At 38.2% G+C, this 16,354-nt stretch overlaps 1 protein-coding gene across 8 annotated transcripts in view; it reads right to left on the bottom strand.

Annotated features, from left to right (window-relative positions):
- PKHD1 (PKHD1 ciliary IPT domain containing fibrocystin/polyductin) overlaps positions 1-16,354 on the bottom strand; it is a 473,530-nt gene that overhangs the window by 35,381 nt on the left and 421,795 nt on the right. For all 8 annotated transcript variants that reach the window (XM_037842918.1, XM_037842911.1, XM_037842917.1 and 5 more), the window contains 2 exons: positions 6,683-6,818; positions 5,066-5,153 (listed from right to left, as the gene is read on the bottom strand). In XM_037842918.1, the coding sequence (XP_037698846.1) occupies positions 5,066-5,153; positions 6,683-6,818 (224 nt within the window). The remainder of the gene's footprint in view (positions 1-5,065; positions 5,154-6,682; positions 6,819-16,354) is intronic.

Below are 16,354 nucleotides of genomic sequence, written 5' to 3'. Positions count from 1 at the left end.
TTTGCTGTTTTATTTTTTCTCCAGGAAATATTTAAACAAGCTAGATAACCCATCTCAAATGGTTTTTCCTGGAATTAAGGAGAAACATTTCATGATGGCTTCAAGAGAAACTCTCAATCAGATGAAACAGGGTGTTTTGGTGATGTGGGCATTCTAACAACAGAAAACTACACCTGATTTCTTCCCTACTTCATGATACAAAAAAATTGTGTGTATAGAAGATACTCTCAGCCTATCCCTCAGACTTTCCTAATAGATTCTCCCAAGAAAACAATGGTGACAATACTGATCTAAGTGTGTCAGCTGGCCTGAGTGTAGCTTCATGTCAACAAAATAAAATAGCAAATAATATTATGCTTCATTTATTTGCATGGCCACAGTTCGATTCTAAGCTGGTCAATGGTGACATCCTTGAGACAATAGAAAGAAACATAATGAAAGATGCAGTTAAGCATCAGGGATGGGGCAAAGTATAGTATGGCGTCTGGGTAAGGTATGGTATATGAATAAGGTATGGAGTGGTAAGACATAGACTGTGAGTAAGTTACTAGATATGGGTAAGGTATAGCATGTAGGCAAGGTATGGGGTATGTATGGGTTAGGCATGGAGTGTAAATAAGATATGGGGTGTGGGTAAAGTTAGGAGGATGGTAAGGTATGGTGTACATATAATGGTACAGAGTCTGGGTAAAGGAAGGAGTATGGGTAATTTATAGAATAGGAGTAAGGGTATAAAGAGTGGGTAAGGTAGAGAGTATGGGTAAGGGGGAGTTATGTAGTGTGGTAGGGTTTGGAATATGAGTAATTTGTGGAGAAAAGGATAGGGGTAGGTGAGCTTCAGTATCCAGGTGAGGGTATCTGTTGTACATATTACTAGAACATGAAAAAGGCTGAAAGTTAACATTTTTAATGCTGCTGTATGTTTTAAGATGTTTTAAAGTGAGTTATGTCATTTCCTGTGCATTCTCCATACTGAAATGCTAATGGCAGTAAAATGGCACTGAAGAAAGGTCAAAATGATAGCATCAAAACTTTATGTGCCCTTATAATGCAGTTTTGAATTTAATTTTCACATTGGCCAACTTTGGTAGTGTTGCCTACTTTCTTAATGATGTTGCTTGTTCCTGCAGACAGAAAATATTTGGGACTGCTTTCTTTCTTTGGGATTTTAAAAACAAAGAGCTTCAGACTAAGTGCTTGGGTAAAGAAATAACTAAAAAGAGCAAAAATATGAATTAGTGATATTTCACAAACTTTAACCAAAGTGAGCAAAATTTAGATTGTATGAGGGTTCAGTATGGAAAGGCTATGAGGCAATACCCACAAAATATGCAGTATTTTGTGGACCTTTAAAATTAAATTGTACCAAGAGAAACTGAGAGAGTGTTGAGGAGAGCAACAAGAATATGGAAGTTTGTGGAAAATTATTTTTGTGGACAGACAGAAAATATTTCTCAATAAGTAGACAGGCTGGGGAATTTACAGACCAAAATAGTTGCAAGGCAACTATATATAGCTCTAATAAGATCACAAAAAATAAACAAGGTTTAAACAATACTGGTTTGAAGCTATTAAATGTTTAATCATAAGATGTCAATTGTTTTCTCAAGAGAATTTTCAGAAGGGCATAGTTCTGTTTTCTGTAATTGATGAGGTGTAGCTTTGCAGGAGAACAAAATGTGTAAGATAAATAATATGGTGAGGTTAAAAAAAAAATCCTGGGATCAATTCACTAAAAACTATGTGAAATGAGAATTCATTATCTTGGAAACTTTATCATAACACGTTTATATCTTTCTGAATGCAGACATATATAACAAAGAATGAAAGAACAATAATGGCAGGAGAAGTAGGTGTTATATACGAGGTAACAGGCAAAGTTTTAGGCCAAAAGTAAATGCAATTAGCAGGAGGCAAGATTTAACATTTCTGCAACTGACTTATTCTTATACATTTTAGCAATTCATATATTTTAAAGGAGCCACGTGAATGAGCTTAGACTCATAGCCCGGGTGGAGCAAGTAAGAACTGTGATGTTATGGCCTTTTCTTGGAAACCAGTGATTTTGCAGACATGCTGATGTTTGAACTGGTAGATGAGTCATTTCCAAGTTTGGAAAATCATTACAGACAATATAAAACCAACAGAAAAGTCCTAGCTGGTTCATAGTGACTAGGAAATCTGATAACCTGATTTTTTTATCATCAGTGCTTCCATAAATTTGTATAAAGATGGGGATATTTGACCAATTATAGAAAGGTGCATACATACCACAACAATTTAAAATTGCCATTGTTATGAACCTTGTCTTTCATCATTTACTGACAAGCCTAGAAGGACATATCTTTGCCATAACAACAGTAACTGAAAAAATTAGCCAGTGGTTAAAACCACCTTTCTGTTAAGAAGGGATTGCAAAATTAACAAGATTCCCTGTTTCTATCTCTTTTATGATAAGCAAATATCATAGTACTAATAGATAATTGTACTTAAAAGCATATATCTGCTATTTCCTTCTTTTATTTCATGAATGCTGAAATATATCTTTATGAACTCTTTAATACATATTTTGAAAGAAATATTTGCTATTTTCACACCACAACTGAGCTAATATTTAGAAAGTCTTTCTAGTCTAAAGCAATACAAATGTTTAGTTCAGAGATTTGCTTGAATCTGAACTCCTGTCGGAGTTATTAAGCAATTCTGAATTCAAGCAGATGAGATAAACCCATTGGCTCTTTTCTTTTAATTAGATTTCCCGTCAGGATTTTTGATGAGTGCTGTCTGGGAGAGCAGTTGGGGGTGGGGGGTGGGGTGGTTTGAGTAGGGGTGGCGCTAAGTGTCTTCCTTTCTGAGAATATTTTCCATGACCTACCTTAAAACTGATTTTTACTCAGTTTTAATTCTTGGGATAGTTTACTGAAACTAGCTAAAGGGATTAGAGGTATTTAACAGGTCTACTTTTCAGACTATCATAATCTCTGGCTCTCAACTCATAGGAGATGATTTCAGAAAATCCCACTACACCATTCTGTCCTTGATTGCATCTGCTTGATACAAAATACATTTCTCTTCCCATCAGGGAGAAGCTCCAGAATGGAACTGTGATTGCGTGTGACTGCGACTTCCTCAAAGGAAAAGGAAGCACACAATCCACCCTTCACCACAGGAAGAATACCTGGGTGCTATGATGACCACGCAGCTCCTTGTCCAGAGGAGAAACCTTCTGTGTCCTCACAGTTTGAGGCTCTCAAGTAAGATCTGTGTGTTGGGAGATGCCCCTGGACTTCATGCACTAGATGCAAAGTCCCTAGTAGGAACAAAGATTAATCATTTGTGGAGTGGTCAGAAGGGGGGATCAGGTAAGCACACAGCCCTTTTGACTCTTTCTATGGAGCACAAACTATAATAATCACAAACCAGAAAGCTTTCATTTCTGTTGTCTTAAAATTTTCATCACCTATACAAAAAGCACTGTCTTAATTTGGCCCAGCAGCCAGACTGTGCTTGCAGCTTTGTGTTTCTCCTCATCAAAATTCTTGCTTTTTGTTCCTTCTCTAGTCTTTTTTCAGTAAATAATGTCAACATCTCCCCAATACATAAAGTTAAGACTCCTAAAAGTCAGACTTTAGTCCTTGTTTCTCTTGTTTTCTTTTTCTAATCTGTCAGTAAATCCTTTTGATTGTATTTCTAAAGGATACGCTGAATAAATCCATTTTTGATCTCCACCACCACCTATTGCTTGGGCTTCTGCAATCACTTTCCAACTGTTTTCCTACATTCACTCTTGTAATTCTCCAATTCATCCTCCACGGAGCTGAATGGTCTTCTAACCATCAGATCTTGTAACCAAACTGCTATGCATCAATGGCTATGCACTTCACTTAGAGAACAGCTCAAACTCCCCACTGCAGTCTCGAAAGTCCTCTGTGGTCTGACTCCAGCCTATCTCTCCTGGCTTCTGGCTTCATCTCCTGCCTACATCTCCCTCAAGTCATTAGGCTCCTTTTCCTTCTTTCTGTTTCTCAAGCACATTCTCCTTACAATCTTTTTCATGGGTCACATTTTGTACTGTTTCACAATAAAAATAATCCATACCTTTTAAGCTCCAAAACAAAGTCAAGACAAAACAGTGGAAACACCAAGACTTATTCTTGGGGATTCTCAGTTCCTCATCTGAGACAGTCCACTAGGGGACACCTGCATGCACCTTCTTATACCTTTGAGTAGTTTTCACTTCAAGAATTTTCCAGTGGGTCAGGTAGTCAGGAATTCAGAACTCAGAAACCATTCCTCCCATAAAAACCATGTTACAGCTGCTTGTTTCTCTCTAGGTCAGGCCCTAATAACAATTTGACATGCATGTACCTCGTTAGTTTTCTCAAAGAGTATTCTGAATTTCACCTAGAGGTGCATACTAAAGTGCACATTCCTGGGCCCCTCTGCAGAATATGTAGTCAGACTAGCTTGGGTCAAGGCCTCGGAATCTGCGTTTTCCAATGTGTCCATTTTGAGTTTGATAGACAGGCTCCAGGGAAAGTAGCTGGAATTGTCAGTGGTACCAGAATGGAGAAAGAAGGTAAGGGAAGGTAGAGAAAAGTGAAGAGGGGAAAATTAATCCTGAGTGCCTGCTTTGGACCAGGTGCTCTGCATTTATCATCCCATTTATTCTTTACAACATTGAAAACAAGCATTTCTGCTTCCCTATAGAAACCACATTGTATCTGGTGAGAAATGGTCCCAGGGCCAATCCTTGACACTGTACCAATGAAGTATGCCTCGTAGGAGACTGGTTAGTCTATTTAACAAAACTGGGATTTGAGTGAGACCAGTCTAAGATTCCATGCCCTTTTCTTACACCATATTGGGGATACTGGCAAGAAACTGGTGTTCTTCAGACCAGGATCGGGGGAGCAGGAGATGACCCTTAGGTATTTACTGAGATTCTTTCCAAGTCACCTAAGAAGTAGAGTGTTAGAGACTTGACTCTGAGTGCCTAATGGGCTGCAAACATTTTCTGTGCAGATGTGTTAATAGCAGGTCTCTGAAAGCCACAGATACCTACCTTTCAGGACTGAGTCTGATACCCCTTCCAGGGAAGCTGAAATGGCCCAAGGCTCCAAAGGGGTTCCCAAGAACTCCACTCTCCTATTCTGGAAATAATAAAAAAGAAAAGTTGAATTCACACCTTCAGACAGATTTTTAAAAAGCCTATATTCAGTAGAAATAAGAAAGAAAGGAAAATGATAACTCAGTGTTTTCTTTCTTAAGACAAGAATATATCAAAATTAGCTTATTGAAAGCAGAGAAGGGAGATTTCTACAGGAAAAGATGGGACAGGGCAATGAAGAGGAAAAAGGAAAGGTGAGTTTATAGAGGAGGAGAGTGGCATCATATATTAAGGTCAATAAGGAAGGAAAGATTAAGGGAAGAAAGCAGGAGGGATTTGGGTGAGTGCCAGACTAGAGACAAACTGTCAAATTTCCAAAATGTGGATCTCAGTCCCACAGCCTTTTTCTCTGTGCAAACATGTCAAGGGATGCATTTTTTAATGCAATTTTATTGAGATATATTCACATAATATACAGTCATTCAAAGTGTACAATCAATTATTCACAGTATTGTCATACAGTTGTGTATTCAATACCATAATCAATCTTTGAACATTTTCATTACTCCAAAAAATAAAATTAAAATTAAAATTAAAAAGAACATCCAAAACATCCCCTTCCCCTCCTCCCCCCTCCATTGTTTATTTACTTATTTAAATACAGTTTTATTGTGATGTATTCACACACCCCACAGTCATCCACAGTATATAATCAATTATTCACAGCACCATCATACATTCGTGCGTTCATCGCCAGAATCAATTTTTGAACCTTTTCCTTACTCCAAAATAAAAATAAAAGCAAAAAAGAACAACCAAAATTTTCCATCCCCTCCATCCCACCCTATTTTTCATCTAATTTTTGTCCCCATTTTTCCATTCATCTGTCCATACATGGATAAAGGGAGTGCGAGCCACAAGGTTTTCACAATCACACAGTCACATTGCGCAAGCTACATAGTTACATAATCATCTTCAAGAATCAAGGTCACTGGGTTGCAGTTTGACATCTTCAGGTATTAAGGGATGCATTTTTAAAGTAAAAAGTGCAACACCAATTCAACTATCACATTTCACCTTTCCCCTGTGAGTTTGGCAAGTATAGAAAAGATAAAAATAGAATCAAAAGGCATGAAGACTGAAATTAGTATTAGGCACAGAAACCTCTTGATGTTGATGATTTTCTTAACCACATATAAGAGAAATAATTTAAAATAACACAAAACTATAATGCACATAAGACTTCGTAGTTTATATTAGCATATGAAAAGGTTTCTTCAGATATAGTTCTTTGAGAAGGCTGGATTTCAGAAAAAATACAAGAGACCTAGTTCAAGAATTTATTTGAGAAGAATCAGAATTGCATTTTCCCTTTTGATCAAATTCTGAACATTTGTAGAAAACAGGGAAAACAGACTGTGAAACAAGAGAATGAAGAAAGTAGTTGGAAATTATAAGTGTGGCAAATTTCAGACAGTGGGCACTGTAAATGTATATCAATGGTAGAATCTAAAAAATATTCTGAAAACATACTCAGCTCTAAAGAAAGATTGCTGCCCATAAAAATAATACCTGCTTATCCAGGAAAACAAGTTGTGGTTGTACTGGAAGCTCTTTTCCTACCTCTCCATCAGAAGGCTGGATTAGGACTGAGAGAGCATAGGGTCGAATATATATCAAATTTCCAGTTTTGAAACTGCTGGTATTTCTGTAACATGTAAAAATAAAAAGAACACAGTTCTAAGATTACAAATATCATTGCAGTAGCTAATTTCCGTAATATATTATTGCCAGTGAAAATACTTGCATTTGTCTGTGCTTCTAGGACCTTACTCTACTTCTCTACTTTGTAGTGAATGTGACCTTAAAGCAAAGAATAATTATATATATATATGCAATTTTATTGAGATATATTCACATACCACACAGTCATCCAAAGTGTACAATCAATTGTTCGCAGTATCATCATATAGTTATGCATTCATCACCACAGTTTTTTGAACATTTTCATTATTCCAGTAAATAAAAATGAAAATAAGAATAAGAATAAAAAATACAAAAGAACACCCAAAACATCTCATATTCCTTCCTCCCACATTATTCACTTACTTTTTGTCCCCCATTTTTCTACTTATCTGTCCATACATTGGATAAAGGGAGTGTGAGCCACGAAGTTTGCACAATCACGCAGTCATAGCATATAAGCTATATAGTTATATGACTGTCTTCAAGAATCAAGGATACTGAATTGCAGTTCAACAGTTTCAGGTATTTCCTTCTGGTTATTCTAATACACTAATAACTAAAAAGGGATATCTATAAAATGCATAAGAATAACCTTTAGAATGACCTCTCTACTCCATTTGAAATCTCTCAGCCACTGAAACTATTTTGTTTAATTTCTCTTCCGCCTTTTGGTCAAGAAGGCTTTCTCAATCCCATGATGCCCTGTCCAGGCTCATCCCTGGGAGTCATATCCCACCTAGCGGGGAGGGCAGTGAGTTTACCTGCAAAGTTGGTTTAGAGAGAGAGGCCACATCTGAGCAACGAAAGAGGTTCTCTGGGGGTGACTCTTAGACACAAGTATAAGTAGGTTTAGCCTCTTTGCAGTAACAAGCTTCATAAGGGCAAGCCCAAATATCGAGGGCTTAGCCTACTACAATGGTCATCCCCAATGCTTGCAAAAATATCAGGTATTCCCCAGGTGGGGAAGTTTAATATTTCCAATTTTTCCCCAGTCCCTCAAGGAGGCTTTGCAAATACATTTTTATTTCTCTGCCCAAATTACTCTGGGATGTATCAGGGCTTCATGCTAACCTCTACAAACCAACCAGATCTCACCCCCTGTTCAAGGTTTCAATTTGAATAAACTGACCATACAAGTTCAATTATATAGTGTGCTACAGAAAATATAGATTTTCCATCAAATAAACATAAATTCCTTTGGTCTCACTTAGAAGTTAAAGTTTTAAAACACAGCCAATATCATCCTTTTCCCTTTGGTCTGGTTTACCTAGTCCTAACCAAGTCCATTTCGTTCATATCTCTAATTAAAGTCTAATCTCTTTTTCAGCTTCTTTAACATTTGCTTCTTTAACATATGCTGACACTCATAGCTGCCTAACTCTGGCTCTGAGTCCCAGGTGCACACAGATACACAAAGTTCCAGGGACTGACCAGGTTATACACAAACAGCTCATCATCTCAGAATTTAGAAATAACCATTACAATTCATGAGTAGATGTGACTGCTGTAAGGGCTTACAATCTAGGAATCTTTATACAAAGCCTTCCCCTGATAACCTATGCTCTCAGATTCAATTCTCAGAGTTTTCACATTATCGTTAGTCCATATTAGTGAGATGTTATAATGTTTGTCTTTTCTATTCTGGCTTATTTCACTCAACATACCATTCTCAAGGTCCATTCACCTAGTTGCATACCTCACAACTTCATTTCTTCTTGCTGCCACTCAATATTCTGTTGTTATGTATACACCACAGTTCACCATTCTGTTTATCAGTCGATGCACCCTTAGGTCACCTTCATCCATTATGAATCATGAATATTGCCACCATAAACACCATGTGCAATGTCCATTCTTGTCCCTACCCTCAGGTCTTCCAAGTATATACCCAATAACAGGGTTGCAGGACCATATGGCAACCCAAAGTTAGCTTCCTGTGGAACCACCACACTGTGCCCCAGATGGACTGGACCATTCTACTTCCCTACCAATGGTGGATAGGTGCATCCCTCTCTCCACATTTTCTCCAGCACTTGTATCCCTCTGTTTATTTTTTAAAGAGTTTTATTCACACACTATACAATCCATTCTAAGTAAACAATCAATGTATAGTATAGTCACGTAGTTATGCATTCACCTCCACAACCTACATGTGGACATTACAATTTCTTCTGCAAAGAAAGAGGAAAGGAGAAAAAAAATGAAGAATAAAATATAGAAGATTGAAGAAAAATTAAAATAAAGTAAAATACAATGAAAAGGTCAGACAACACCACCACCACCAAGAATCCCATATCACTCCCTTATAACCTCTTATAGACATTTAGCTTTGGTATATTGCTTTTTTTACAATTCATGGAAGCATCTTACAATGTTACAGTTAACTATAGACTTTATTTTGCATAGATTTTATTTTTCCCCTAGACGATCCAATTTTCAACACCTTGTGTGCCAGTTTGTATATATTATGTCCCCCAGAAAAAGCCATGTTCTTTGATGAAATCTTGTGGGGGCAGACATATTAGTGGGGATTAAGTTGGAACGTTTGGATTAGGTTGTTTTCATGGAAATGTACCCCACCCAAATATGGGTGATAACTCTGACTGGATAGTTTCCATGAAGGTGTGGCCCCACCCATTCAGCCTGGGCCTTGATTAGTTTACTAGAGCACTATATAAGCTCAGACAGAAGAAGCGAACTTGCTACAGCCAAGAGGGACACTTTGAAGAACACACAGGAGCTGAGAAGAAAGGAGCTGCAGATGAGAGGCAGTTTGAAGATGGCTGTTGAATGCAGACTTTTGCTCCAGAGAAGCTAAGAGAGAAAAAGTGCCCCAAGAGCAACTAAAAGTGACATTTTTGAGGAAAAGCAGCGTAGAGAGGAGCATCCTGGGAGAAAGTCATTTTGAAACTGGAACTCTGGAGTAGACACCCAGCTAACAGAGGTTTTCCAGACAGCACTGGCCATCCTCCAGTGAAGGTACCCAATTGTTAATGCATTACCTTGGACACTTTACGGCATTAAGGCTGCAACTGTGTAACCAAATAAACCAAATAAACCCCCTTTTATAAAAGCCAATCCATTTCTGGTGTTTTGCAATCTGGCAACATTAGCAAACTAGAACACCTTGCAATGCTGACATTTGTTCTCCCTCTTTTATAAACATTCTTATATTTGTACACTTAATCACCATCATTGACCACTGTAGATTTCACTGAGTTATACAATCCCAGTCTTTATCTTCTATCTTTCATTCTGGTGTCATCATGCTCCTAGCCTTCCTCTTTCACGCTCATCTTTCTTCAGAGTACTTACAATATTTTGCTACCATCACACAGTATTTAGCTATCCATTTCTGGATCTATACAATCAATTCTGTTGAAACTTCTGTACTCCTCCAGCATCAAATCCCAATTTCTAACCACTTTCTATCTTCTGATAACCTGTGTTCTCAGCTATCACTCTCAAATTTTTCTCATCAATGTTAGTTCATATTAGCGAGTCTATAGAGTACCCATCCTTTTGTTTCTGGCTAATTTTGCTCAATGTAATGTCTACCGTATACATTTTGACTTTTGGAATTTATATGTTACATATTTTTATTTTATTTTCCCTCTCTTTTACTCTCATGATAGTCTTCATTTCTACTCTCTTATCCAAACCTCTCTCTCTTGTCTTTTCCTATCTACCTGTAGTGCTCACTTTAGTATTTCCTGTAGAGAAGGTCTCTGGTTCACAAAGCCTCTCAGTGTCTGTTTGTCTGAAAATGTTTTAAACTCTCCCTCATTTTTGAATGACAGTTTTGCCAGATATATAATTCTTGATTGGCAGTTGTTCTTTTTCAGTATCTTAAATATATCATGCCACTGCCTTCTCACCTCCATGGTTTCTACTGAGAAATCTGCACACAGTCTTATTGAGCTTCCTTTGTATGTGATGAATCACTTTTATTTTTCTGCTTTCAGAATTCTTTCTTTGCCTTTGAAATTTGATAATCTGATTATTAAGTGTCTTGGGGTAGGTCTATTTGGATCTATTCTGTTTGGGGCACACTGTGATTCTTGGATCTGCAGTTTTATGTCTTTTATAAGACATAGGAAATTTTCAGTGATTATTTTCTCCATTATTGTTTCTCCCCTTTTTCCATTCTCTTCTTCTGGGACACCCATGACATGTATATTCATGTGCTTCGTGTTATCATCCAATTCCCTGAGACCCTGCTCATATTTTTCCATTCTTTTCCCTACCTGTTCTTTTATGTGTAGGATTTCAGATGGTCTGTCCTTCAGTTCCTGAATACTTTCTTTTGCCTCTTCAAATCTGCTGTTGTATGTCTCTGCTCTGTGTTTCACCTCTTCTATTGTGCCTTTCATTTCCTGAAGTTCTGTCAATTGTTTTTTCAAACTTTCAAGTTCTTCCTTATGTTCACCCAATATCTTCTTTATAGCTTTTGTCTCTTTTGCCATATCTTCCCTCAACTCATTAATTTGATTTTTGAATTGATTTAGCATATTTGTTTGAACATCTTTAATTAATTGTTTCAACTCCTGTATCTCATTTGAAGTGTAAGCTTGTTCCTTTGACTGGGCCATATCTTTACTTTTTCTAGTATGATTTGTAATTTTTGGTTGTCCAGGCATCTGGTTTCCTTGATTACTCCGATCAGATTTTCCCAGACTGGATGGGCCCTGGTCTCAGGAAGTTGTAATCTGTATCAGGTTTCCCTGAGTATAAGACCCAGCAGATTGTCAGGCTTTCTTGTGAGTCCTCTAGACACTGTGCCTTTCCTATCCTGCCCAGCAGGTGGTGCTTGTCAGCCTGAAGTGCTCCACCATCATAAAGAGGTGTCTTGCCTTTAATTCTCAGCAGATTGTGTCCCTACCAGGGGCTGAGAGTGTCAGAAGCCAAGCTTGAGCTGTTTCTGTTTCTCCCCCCACCCCCAGGTCCTATGGCCTGAGTTCTCTGAAGGAGGGCAGCCACTTGGGCTGGGCCCCGCCTCCTCCTTTTATTAGGGAAGATAAGCCCTTCAGAGATTTATCTCCTACATTTGACTTCTTCCTTTGTCTCTCTATCTTAACTCCACCCTTGCCTGGGTCAGTGCTGAGAGGTGAAAATGTCTGTGGCTTTCTCTAGTCAATTACTTAGCATGAGAAAAAAAAGTAAAAAAGAAAGAAATCCCTTTTGCAGAGCCAGTCCCCAGCCCCTCAATTACCAGTCAAGAACCAGAGGTGGTGCCCAGTTCTATGTGCCCCTTTCTTGGCACATAGCCTTTTTTCAGTATTCTGAGCTCAGCCAACTCCAAAGCCTCTGTGTTTATCTATTTATGTACTTTTTTTTCCATCAGCCCTGTGTCCTCTCTGCTAGGAGAAACCTTAGGTTCCTTTCCTGCTTGCTCCAGGTTTATCTGTGCTCATAGCTTGTATTCTGTAGTCCACATTCATTAACTAAAACCACAGTTGGAGCTTGGTTGAGCTACCTTCCCTTCCTCCTATAAGACTGCTTCTTTTTTCTACAGGGAAGTGTTTCAGCTCATCCTGCCATGCCAGTGGGGAAGGGGCGCCAGCTCCGCAGTTTGGGGAGCTTTACTTAACAGGTTCTTATGCTGCGCTCTTAGCTGTTCCACCCGTTCCAGACTGGTGTACGATGTGTGACTGGTCACAAATGTTCCCCAACAGTTGTTCCATACTATTTACTAATTGTTCCTGGCTAGATGTTCCAGAGAACTAACTAAATTCTGTACCTCCCTATGCCACCATCTTGCCCTGCCTCAATAATTACATATGGATTTTGAGAAATATTCTTAGCCATAACAAAGGATGAATTGGGGGTAGGGAGAAATATAAATTATGAATTTAAATTTCATTACTGTTTATTAAGGTCTGCCAGAAAGAGCCTCAATGAGGGAACTTAGACTAAAATACTGAGAGGGCAGAGGCTTATTCAGTAGCATGCTGATAAATCAGCTCTCCAATGAAAAGACACTGATTTTTAGTATTTTCCAATTTCTGTGGTATAAATACTCCCACCATAGGCAAATCCATGTTACCAACATGACATCACTGAGTTGAGAAGTAATGATGAGAGGGCCAGCATGCCTATGTTTTACATGTAATGGCTCATTTAATCCTCAGAACAACATTTTCATTTTGATATTCTCCACACAGTACCTTGCACTAAGTAGGTTCCATAACTGTATAATAAATTGATAAATTTATTTTAATTGCATGAATCCACCTGCAAGAATAATACTTAATATTTACTCAGCATTTACCATGTACCAGGAAATATTCTAAACTTTTCATGTATTAACTCCTTTCATCTTTAAAATGACACTCATATAATCCCACATTAGGTATGAAGAAGCTGAGAGGTTTACGGAACTTGCCAAAAGTTACAACTACTAGGTGTATGACCAAGGGCTGGAGCTGGAACGAGTTACCTTGCCTCTCACCTCATTTGAGCTCATTAATTGCTGGTGTGACTTAGCAATGCAATTGGAATAAATATAAAATAAAATAAAATAAAATGGATATATAATCCATGATACCTCCAAACACCTTTTTTCCAAGTTGTGTTTCTTTTATGACCATGCCATTTTTATTAAAAGAACATTATAAATCACTTGTTCCATTAAGCCTATTGTGTATTACTCATAGTAGGCACACATAGATATTTGACAATTAAATGGAGGTACATAAATATTATATATATATATATATATATATATATATATATATATATATATATATATGTATAACCATAATATAGCCTATCCCTTAGTGACATCCTCAAACAGCCTAGGCCAGATCTAACATGGCTTTGATTAAATGAATAAATAAGCCTATTCTATTCCCAATTAAATAATTAAGTCCACTACAGTCAACTTTATTTTTTTTCTATGTGAGGAAGAAAGGAGAAACTTTTATTTGTCATGAAGGATGCATATAAAGTAAAGGTAAAAATTAGTTCTAAAAAGAGGAAAGAGTGGAAGAGCAAAGAGCAAATACAGTGGATCAGGAAATACAGTGCATCTGTAGGTGGCAATTTCCCTCTCCCAAGAATCCTGGGAAATGGGGGCAGAGTGTGGATTTTTCATCCCAAGGAACCCCTTTCTCATCTGCCAGCTACCTGGCCTTTACCTAGTGCCACCCACTGGGAATTCAACATATACCAGCCCAATCATCATTTGTAAGTTTGCTTAGCCTGAGTGGTTAAGGCTCCTTTCCTTTTTTCAAGGGACCACTTTAAATAGGATTTTTTGAATACATGCTATTTATTCTATCCTTCTAGGGATCCCAGGTGATTAGGAAATTCTAACCTTGTTACCAGCTCTTAATTCTCCCCTAGTCTATGCCTTAAATGCTTTGATTAGGAGACGGGATGTGGCCCAGCAGTAAATGGAAAGACTCCATCAGAGATGCTGACATAAGTACAGTGATGACTAGAGACTCAGGGATGGGAACCAACTGCCTGAACAACCGCTGAAAGACCCTTCCCTGACACACTTTAAAGTTTATTGTGAGCAAACATCTCTTATTAAATGTAAACAGCATCTCACTGGAGGTCAGAGACTTGCTGCTACAGCATATCCCAAGGTAATACCACTTTAAGCTCCACATAAACTCTTAAGCAGTTTCTATCCTAAAACCTGACCGTAGGTGGTACAGTTTTTTACGATATGTTATAATAGTGCAATAAATCTGTTAGCTTAAAATCGAATCTCCGTGGCCTTTTAGAGAAATCATCATTAAATGCAGGGTCCTGTTAATGATGCCATCAAAGTGAAATTGTTTAATCTGCTGAGGGGGTGAAAGGTCACCAAATGAATTTTTTATAATACATCAACTTGACACACAATAGGGAAAACTGTAATAGATAAAAGCAAAGGAAAAGGGCACTGTCTTCTTCTGATAGGTCAATAGCAGCCAAGAGAGTCACTCATCCACTTTCCTTTCACGATGGGGCTCCTTTTGCATTTAATATGGACACCCAATTAATACCTCAGCACCACAGACAACCTCATTTTAGGTGACTTATAGCAATTTCTCCCCCTTCCCAGAAATGAAAGTGATCACAATACATCATAGCATTGTGCGAATTAACGCTAATTGATTCAAGTTACCAAGCAGTGATGGGCCACTTATATAATCTAGGCGTTATTGGGTGCTAGAAGGGATGGAGGGAAGATTAGATTCCAGTGTCCGTTGCTGTGACGACGGGAGTCACCTGACGCCTTGTTAGACAGTTGTAAGGTTCTATTGCTGGCCCCAGTGGGGTCGTCAGTAAACTGGAGTGATGTCCAAACATCATTACATGCTGCTCCGATATTAAAGCAAAGGGATTAGCAACTTATTGCAAGCAACCTGGATTTGTCATTGTGCTGTCGTTATCCAATTTCCAACAGCTAATGTGACTGTAGCCTGCAGGCAGAAGGACCTACAGCCAAACTTTTAAAAATGGGGGAGGAGAGTTCCCTCCAAACCTCCCCAGTTTTCACCACTATTTAACAGCTTTCAATACCTAGTCAGGTATGTGAAAGATTTTTTTTTTTTTTCCTTCAGTATTAAGTGCAGGCTGAAAGATGAGGAGAATGCAGAATTTCCCAGTTTGGCAATCACCACTACCCACTCCAACTCTTGCTTTTTAATCTTCCAAATCCAAAAAATTCATCCTGTAGAGGAGGGGGATATTTCCGTTTGCAAGACAAACTCAGAAAACAAATAAAAAACAAAGCTGGCTTTGCACAAGAGTTATGCAGGGGAGAGGGGTGTTTGAGGGGAATGATTAGTGGTCCCTATTTCTTCTTCAACCTTCTCCTCCTAAAAGGTACTAAGCTGGGTTCCTGCAAAGAGCCTCAGGTTTTGATTAAGAGTTTCAGGGTGTCCTAGGCATTTTCAGTCTCTATAGTTTTAAATAGGGAAGATACGGCAGAATATTTATATGTGCCATGAGGGGACAGACTTGAATTCCAAAAGGGTTTCTAGGTTCTGAAATCTGCAAGAGTGAAATAAGTTTTCTAGTCGATTGAATTTAATAAACATCTGTTGACCTTCCTACTATGTACAAAACATTGTTCAAGGCACTGTGAGATATACAAAGATAAATAAAACACCATGACCTCTGCCCTTCAGGAATGCTCTTCTATATAGTCTATAAGACAAGAATGACTTTCCTTACTTGACATATATCATTTTACTTAAATTTCATTGTCCTTCTGCTCCCTATTAAACCTAGCCAGATGACCTAGTGGCTGACAATTCCTGGTAGGGGAGCAATATCTGATGATCTGGCCCACTGTAAATATCTGAGCCTGGCACACTGTAAACACCCAATAACTGTTACTATTGTAACACTATGCCAAATCAGTACTCATCATGTACTTCTACTCTTAGATCACTAAATGCCTCCTGAAAGTCAGCATCCCTTTTGGCCAACTGCAAGTTCTGGAGCACTCTTCTGTCTATGTGCCCACTGCAATGCTATATTTCTTATTAAACT

Source organism: Choloepus didactylus, chromosome 7 (assembly GCF_015220235.1).
Source record: "Choloepus didactylus isolate mChoDid1 chromosome 7, mChoDid1.pri, whole genome shotgun sequence".
In the NCBI taxonomy this organism is placed as follows: domain Eukaryota; kingdom Metazoa; phylum Chordata; class Mammalia; order Pilosa; family Megalonychidae; genus Choloepus; species Choloepus didactylus.
The sequence above is the reverse complement of the archived record's forward strand: the minus strand, read 5'-3'. Positions and strand labels throughout refer to the sequence as shown.